At 26.0% G+C, this 8,345-nt stretch overlaps 1 protein-coding gene across 1 annotated transcript; it reads right to left on the bottom strand.

The window, feature by feature from the left end:
* Positions 1-1,435: 1,435 nt before the first annotated feature.
* Positions 1,436-3,108, bottom strand: LOC114180991 (transcription factor MYB2-like). Its single transcript, XM_028067302.2, has 3 exons — positions 2,771-3,108; positions 2,529-2,658; positions 1,436-2,384 (listed from the first exon to the last, which is right to left on the bottom strand). The coding sequence occupies exons 1-3, from the start codon at positions 2,925-2,927 to the stop codon at positions 1,880-1,882; spliced, it is 792 nt and encodes a 263-aa protein (XP_027923103.1). The 5' UTR covers positions 2,928-3,108; the 3' UTR covers positions 1,436-1,879.
* Positions 3,109-8,345: the final 5,237 nt, after the last annotated feature.

Consider the following 8,345-nt stretch of genomic DNA (forward strand, 5'->3'; position numbering starts at 1 on the left):
ATTTTGGTTATTGTCAAGTATGATATATTCATTTACGTTATATAATTAGAATGTAAATTATAAGTTATAGCCAAATATATATTTATTTAATTCCATATTTTATATATTTAAAGTGTATTTTTTAATATGAAAAATAATAATTACTCAAACATAACATTAATTTTAAATAACTTTTAAATTATTAAAAAAATTTAATGAAACTTAAACATAACATTAGACTAAATCTATATTTAAAAGTTTTATATTTAAATAATTTCATTTAAAATTTTAAAATATAAAAATATCGACAGTAATTAATGGATAGCCATATATATATATATATATATATATATATATATAACATATATTTTTACAAAAGAAAGCGGTAGGCACGAGTCCAAATCCTCTAGTGATTTTTCTTATACTGTCTTTTGTTGTGCTCTTAAAATATACTCTTGTTGGTATTTTATTTATTTTTTAATATATTGTAAAACATCGAAATGATTGTCCATCAGTATATTTTGAAGACACAGCAGAAGAAACACAGAACAACCAATAAAGAATTCAATAGACACTATCCATACCCAATCTAACCTTTTTAGTGGTAATGACAAGTCAATTAATTGATATTTTATGTCCTCTACATCTTGGACTTGGAAACGACAACAACTCATGTTAATGAATTAACATTTCTTAAGAATGATTTGAAAAAATTAATCAAGGAAGTTACTTTTACAATTATAAATTAGGCATACTCTTTAAGGTTTATTCATAAAACTACTTTTATTGAACGGAGAAATTTGCATTTTAGTACCATCTCTCGTCTTGCTATTGAGTTATAGTGTATTTATTCATATTTCTATAGTATTTGATGTATTTTTTTTGTTAAATTTTCTATCATCACTCTTTTGTTTATTTTCTTGTAGAATGGAAAGGTTGCTTGATTAATAAGAAAATGAAACAAAAGAAAGGTATCGGTTTGTAAAAAGTGGAAAAAAAATGTACATGTGCATACAATTATTAAGGAATATTATTATTGAAAAGACTTCCATGTGAATTAAACATAATTTGATCTCTATTTCTTATAGTGGCTCAAATGCTATCAGTTTTGCTCTCTCTCAGTTTTTTAAAGTCGTAAGAATGCTTTTTCTTTTTTATGTTGAAGTTTTCATTATAATACGAAATCTCAGTTATATGATTTTAAGTAAACTTTTCCGTGCTTGGTTCTATGTTGAATATAAGTTACCAGTCCAAAATTAGATAGCATTTGATTGGATAAAAAAGTTATCCTGAGTTTTATTTCTAACTTGTTTTCATAATATTAAGCAACAAAACACAAATCACGTCGACTTAAAACGAGATGATAAGCAGAACAAAGTTTACGGTAATTTACGCTTAAATTAATTTTATAAACGTCCTTTCAAACGCAGTGCATCGTAAATGAACTGATGCTGATTTGAGTTTAGCCTGTTTCCACAACGACAAAGACTAAAATTCATGTTCTTTCATGGGAGCGACATCATGAAATTTATCGAGACAATATCCTTCTGGATTTTCGAACTTTTAACTACCTTCTCGCTGAATCAAATGTCAAGCACAAGCGTGACCATGCATAAAGCAACATGAAAAATGAAAATGTAAATGTAAAAGCAACTCCAACTCCCTTCTCTTTCACGATCTCTCTAACTACAAAATAGCAGAGACCGAATAACAATGAGAAAGAAGCTTACTTTTATTAGTTAAAAAAGTAAAGGAAAAGCCAAAGTGCATGTATTTTTCATCTCTAGGACAAGCTCATGGAACTGACCCTTACGCAGTTTCACCTGCGAATTTGTACGTCAAAGTCACCGAATTAGCACACACAGACACACTTGTCTGCTTTCTCTGGCTTTAACTTGCGTCACGCAAGGAAATTGTCTTTAATTTCCAGATCATCACAAAGTTGCTGCATAAGCCACAGATTCTCATCATCCCACAAACTCTCCATTGAGTCCCCACCACCAAAAGGTAGCGTCATATTCCCCCGTGCCATGTCTCGGTCATTCAAATTTTCACACAAGCCCGGAACTGAAACATTATGACCCAAATCTTCAGACTTGGCACTTGATGATTCCAAGGCATTGGAACCTGAACACGAACCGTGGAACCCGTTTTGGTGATGGAGCGGAGGGGTTGGGTTCGGGTAAAGTTCGGAGGGGGACACATGGAGCGGGTCGTGAGTTTCCGATGACGGTTGAATCCGCTCAATCAAACGGGGCATCCACACGTAACGTAAGGCATCTTTGAACTGTTCACTGTCGACGTCACACTTCAGATTCCTTGCTTGCTTAAGCACACGAGTCCTCCAATAATTCTTTATTTCGTTGTCCGTTCTACCGGGAAGATGCCGAGCAATTTTCGACCACCTACGACATATTATATAGCGCACTAATTAGCGTCTTCGTGCGGATTTCTCAGTTTTTATTCCATGTTATCCACTAACTCGCAAATGAAAAAAAAAAAAAAAGAACAAGAATATATTAACCGAGAACATGTTCCAGTTAATTTACCTATTGCCCCACCGAGAGTGAAGGTCCAGAATGGTTATCTGTTCCTGGAGTGTTATATTTCCACGACGAACATCGGGCCGCAAGTAGTTTAACCATCTCAGCCTGCAACTTTTCCCTGATCTCTTGAGGCCTGCACACGTTTAATTTTACATTATTAACAAGATAATAACTTGATCTATTTTAGAATCCACAATGCTGAGAGTGTTTAGTTTGATAGCGTATATGGAGAGAGTAATAAGTGCCTGCACAGCGTGCGACGGAATTCCAGCGACCGTCGCCGTGGGTGGCGACGTAATTTTGGAGAAGAGCGTCCTCTTCAACGCTCCATGGACCTTTTCTAGTGTCTTCACTATTCTTCACCTCTTCTGCGGACCGTGATTTCTTCTTGTTAACATCCATTATGTCTCTTATTTATATATAGGAACGCAAATTATTAACATAGTGAGAGGATAGTGTTTGGGAATGAGACATACATATACTTTGGGAGATGAGTGTAAGTGAGCGATATATTCTGTGGGGATGAGACAAGACAAAATAGGAATGAAGGAGATGGTTTTTTTTGTTATTGTTCTTCCGCTGTCAAGAACTATATAAATAGCTCCCAGCGTCACCTTTCTTTGTCCGGTTTTTTTCATTTTTTTATCTGTTATTTAAGAAATTAACTTATTTTTTCCGCTCACGTACACCGGTCTGACTAAGTATATGTAATAATAAAATTAATTAATTCTGAAACTGAAAAGAGAAAATAACTATTTTAATAAAAAACAAAGCATTACTACTTGACACAAAGTTAAAAGAGACTTTAACTAAAATCTCGAAAACTAAAGATGACATAAAAGATAATAAGATAGTCCTTTTCTATATTATGTACTTTTTTGTAGAAACATGTATCTATATTAAATGTAATGTAGATTCTTTTTTTTTGTATGAAAATTTATTAATATTATGTTGGAAGGACACATTTCATTTTATTAACGTACATATTCTTTATAAATTTTCATTTCATTATTATGCCATAGAATAATCATTTTATCAATATTTTTATCTTTACCGGTATTTTATTTTATCAATTTTAAAAAATAAATTTATTTTTTTGTCTTTAATCAAAATACCTATTTAAAAAAAATATTTAAGACTAAAAAATAACTTATCATAATTTAATAAAAAATTTGAAAATATAATTACTAAAAAAAATTATGATATTCAAGTCATAATTAAAAATCGATTATAAAAAATCACATAATACAATATTTATTTTTTTATTAATATAAAAAAATAAATATAAAAAAGTTACAGGATAAAACATAATGTTAAATATTATATAAATATTTCGCGTGATACAAGAGATAATTGCTTGTTTCTTCTTTTGCTTGTTTCTTCTTTAAGAATGAACAGAAGATTTGAAAAATGATGGCAGTAATAATGGAGAAATAATGACAGAAATAATTAGTTTTTGTCTAATTTTTCTTTTTTCTTTCCGTAAAAAAAAACATATAAGTATAAAAGATGAGTACAACATGTAAAAATTTTTAAAAATAATAATAAAAATATAAAAAATATCTTAATAATTTTTTTATTATATTTAATTTTATGTTCTATTATTTATTAACATTAAATGTTGCATTTTATAAAAAAAATTAAAAATACCTAATTTAACTTTAATTAATTTTTCAATGTACTACTACTCAATTTTAAATTTATAAAAGAAATAAAAAATACTTAATTTAATTTTAATTATTTTTTCAATATACTACTACTCAATTTTGAAAAAAGACATATAATTTAAAGAATTTAAAAATACATATAATTTTAAAAAAAATTCAAAAAACACCTACCCTTATATAGAGATGGCAAATAAACCCGTCCCCGTGAGTATTATCCGAACCCGTCCCCGTTTTGACGGGAAATCCCCGCATTGACTGGGTATGGGTATGGGTTTAGAGAATCCCCGACTTTTTCAATTGGGTATGGGGATGGTTATGGGTATGTACATATCCCTGCCATATCTCCGTCATCATTTAAATTATTAAAATATTCACAATTAATTAAGTAACCCTATATATATATATATATATATTTATTTATTTCTCAATTTTTTATTTCTTCCAATTATTTGAGTTGTCATGAAATTCATTCACATCTCCAATATATTTTTCATCTTATCATAACATTTATGTAATTATATTAAAATTATGTATGTCAATTACAAATTTTTTATATCTCATATTTGAATATTTCTATTATTTTTTAATATTTTATTTATTATATATTTTTCTTTCACATGAGTATATTCAATATTCTCAATTTAAGTGTTTAATAGCCTAAATCTTTCAATTACTAGGTAATATAAAAAAAAATTCTTTACTTATTTTTATTAATTTTTGTTTCATTTGAAAAACTCTTTTGTTTCGCTAAAACAATTATTTTTTAACCATTGAGTATATATATTGATATTTGAAAAGTGTTCTTAGATGTCTAAGGTATTTTTCATCTTATCATACCCTTAATTATACATTCGTTTTCCTTTGTATGATTTCTTTCAATAGTTTCTCAAATTGTTTATAAGACATACATTCGTTAATTTTTTAATATTTTTATTTGTTATTTATTTTCATCATGTAGAATACTATTTCAGTATATTTTATCTAATTATTTTTATTTTTTAACTCATTATATCAATCATACTGTAATTTTTCACTATAATTGTATAAATAACTTTTATTTACTACAATACCAAAATTTAATGTAATTGCCATGAATATTTTTTTATAACCATCCAACATATATTGGAGTTCAAAAGATACAATAATCATGTTAAATTTGTTTTATTATGTTTATTATTTGTTATTTGCGTCATTTTGATTAAGTGATGTATTATCATTTTTATTAGTGTATAAAAAAAGAGATTAATTAGAATTTAAAAAATTGAAGTAAACAAACATTTAAAATATACTTTAATTTGAATATTTGTTTTCCTTTAAATTTTTTTTAAAAATATTTTTAAATTTTATCAACTAGGTTTCATTAATGTTTGCAGTTTGCAAATCTAATAAATGTTTTAGTTCTCATGAAATTTTATTTGGTATTACAATATAAAATATAAACAATTATAATTTATTTGAAAGTATTTGATATCAAAGAAACAACCATCCTTCTAATATTAAATATTTGATAATATTATGTTTCCTTTACCGTAAATTTTTTTTATTTTATACAAATTAATTAAAATTTATATTGAAGTTAGTAAGGAAACGGGTACGGGTATGGGTACAAGATTATACTCGTTACCCAGTGGGGATGAGGATGGGATAAAACTTTGATACCCGTTGGGTTTAGGTATGAGAATGTGTATGAGATAGTGAAACCCGTCCTCGTCCCACCCCGTTGCCATCCCTACCCTTATATCCTCCACCACTTTGTTTAGTAAATTGATATACTGACATTTATTATTTTCGAATATCTAGGTTTACTTAATACTAATTAAGTCAAAGAATATTTTACAAATACATCACTCTTTGGGACTGGGTTCTAATCATCACTTGACACTTGATCTTGTATAAGAACCAGATGCACAACTATATGGTGACAGGGGAGCCATGGCTCCCCCAATTTATTTTTTTTTGAATTTTATATATATATATATATATATATATATATATATATATATATATATATATATATATATATATATATATATATATTTATTTATATATTTTTTTAAATTATATTTATATATTATTTATATTAAGTTTATGTAATGAAAAATAATAATAAAAGATAAAATAAAAAAATTAATGGAGACATTGATTTATAAAAGAGATTAAGATTTTTTTCTGGCTATAAGATCTTTATACCATGTAAATTATCATGAAAGTGTGTGAAGAGAAATAAATACAAAGAGATAGATTGGAAAATAGAGGTTGGGAAATACATAGATTGAGATTGAAGTATATTTTCTTGCATGATCTCTCACGTATCAAAGTTAGTATCTTATTATGATTTATGTATGTTAAATTTATGATTCTTTTTAGGATGTTTATCCCAAATTAATATAAATCCTAATTATGATTTTAGGGATTCTTTTATGAAATTGGTATGAACCCTAATTATAATTTTTCCAGATTATTATAATATTTAATTATGAAATTTAGGGATTTTGTGTTTTTCGCTGCCTATGGTAATTTTTTTTTGAGTTTTGAATTTATACAATGTTGCTTATTTAATTAAAGTGGTATGAGTTTTGTTATGTTTTACATTGTGATAATTGTGATTTGTGAATATAAATTTAATTTTTTCTAAATAGGCGAGATGTGATAAATTTATATTAAAAAGATTATGATAAAAAGTAAAAAAAATGATTCTTTTTTTTAAAGAAGGTTTGTGATAAAGATGAAAAAAAAAATGCATTTACGTTAACTAAACGAGAAATTTTATGAGAAGCAGGAATTCAAGACAATCAAGAATAAATCTTTAAAGTTCTTAGAGTTATATACAATGAATTTAAAAATGCGATTCGGGAAAAACGGCCTCAAATGTGACAATACCACCAAATCAAATTAATGAGGTTATCTAAAATGGTATTCATGATTTGGTATCATGATATAATAGCATTATATAATAGCGAATGATAATATTTTTTTAAATTCTACTATTATGTGAAGAAAAAAGATGAAGAACTTTTTTCTGACTAAAAAAAATTATATATAACAAAACTAATTTGGCACCCCTACATTTTTTGTTCAAGTTCCGCCACTTATAAGAACGATATATTTATATTAAAATATTGAATATTACATTAAAATTAAATTTTGAAATATTTTAAAAAGTGTGAAACATGTTTCATCATAGTATAACATTACTAAATGTAACATGTTATTTGCAACTTTGAACTTATCTATTGGTCTTGCTCATTTCATGGACTGTAATTAATTATTGTCTGGGTTAAATAGACCTTTACCAAATGCAATTCGGTATAATCCACTATAGTATCAACCCAGTGACTAAGATTCAATTAATAACATAATAATGTCTTTTTATCAGTCTAACATAACATAATATGACATTAAAAGTTCAATCTTCTATGTTGTTGATGTAAACAAATGCAATTTAATATGAAGTACATTACACCAATACTTTATCAGATTTTTTTTTATATTATACATAATTTATTGTTTTTTCTTACTTTGGTATCAATTAATTTTTTATTATAAAATAATGATTTTATTTAAACTAATTAGAATAATCAGGACCAGATATATTATACAGACTTTTTTGTATATATAATATATACTTAGAATTTATATATTTTAATTTGAAAGAATTAAGATAACCCTGATAATTCATAATTGTTTCAAATATGCTATATTGAAAATTAAAATAACTAAATAAATTTAATTTGTATATATTATTTTTAATTTGTATAAATATTTTTAATTTTAAAATGTTCGTATTGTGTCATAATCTTGTTCAATAGACTAAGATAAAATAATACAAAAATAATATTTAACTTATACTAATTAGTTAGTATAAAAGTATATATCATGGACAACGCTATATAAATTTATGGTATAAGTATCAATCGTTGAAGATGATAAAATCGATATTTTAAGGAACGTGAAAATTATATCTGTTATTGTTATTTACTTAATCAAAATATTAGATTAATAGATAGATCATTGTCCAAAATTTAACAGACGATTTCAATTCAAATTTTAAAATACTATCATAATAAAGTAATTAAAATTCAAAACAATTTTTATGTAGTACAAAAATGTGTTCATTTTATACAATGAGTTACATTAAGAAGTAGGATTATAT

Source organism: Vigna unguiculata, chromosome 1 (assembly GCF_037176805.1).
Source record: "Vigna unguiculata cultivar grain cowpea cultivar isolate G323 ecotype 2 chromosome 1, ASM3717680v1, whole genome shotgun sequence".
NCBI classification, from domain to species: Eukaryota; Viridiplantae; Streptophyta; class Magnoliopsida; order Fabales; family Fabaceae; genus Vigna; species Vigna unguiculata.

Bases quoted from the DNA above. Each gene is read 5' to 3' on its own strand.
- LOC114180991 (XM_028067302.2), bottom strand. From the start codon at position 2,927: ATGGATGTTAACAAGAAGAAATCACGGTCCGCAGAAGAGGTGAAGAAT. The intron at 2,659-2,770 runs GCACTTATTACT...AAACGTGTGCAG, and splicing joins TTCCGTCGCACGCTGTGCAG to GCCTCAAGAGATCAGGGAAA. The intron at 2,385-2,528 runs GTAAATTAACTG...AATATGTCGTAG, and splicing joins CACTCTCGGTGGGGCAATAG to GTGGTCGAAAATTGCTCGGC.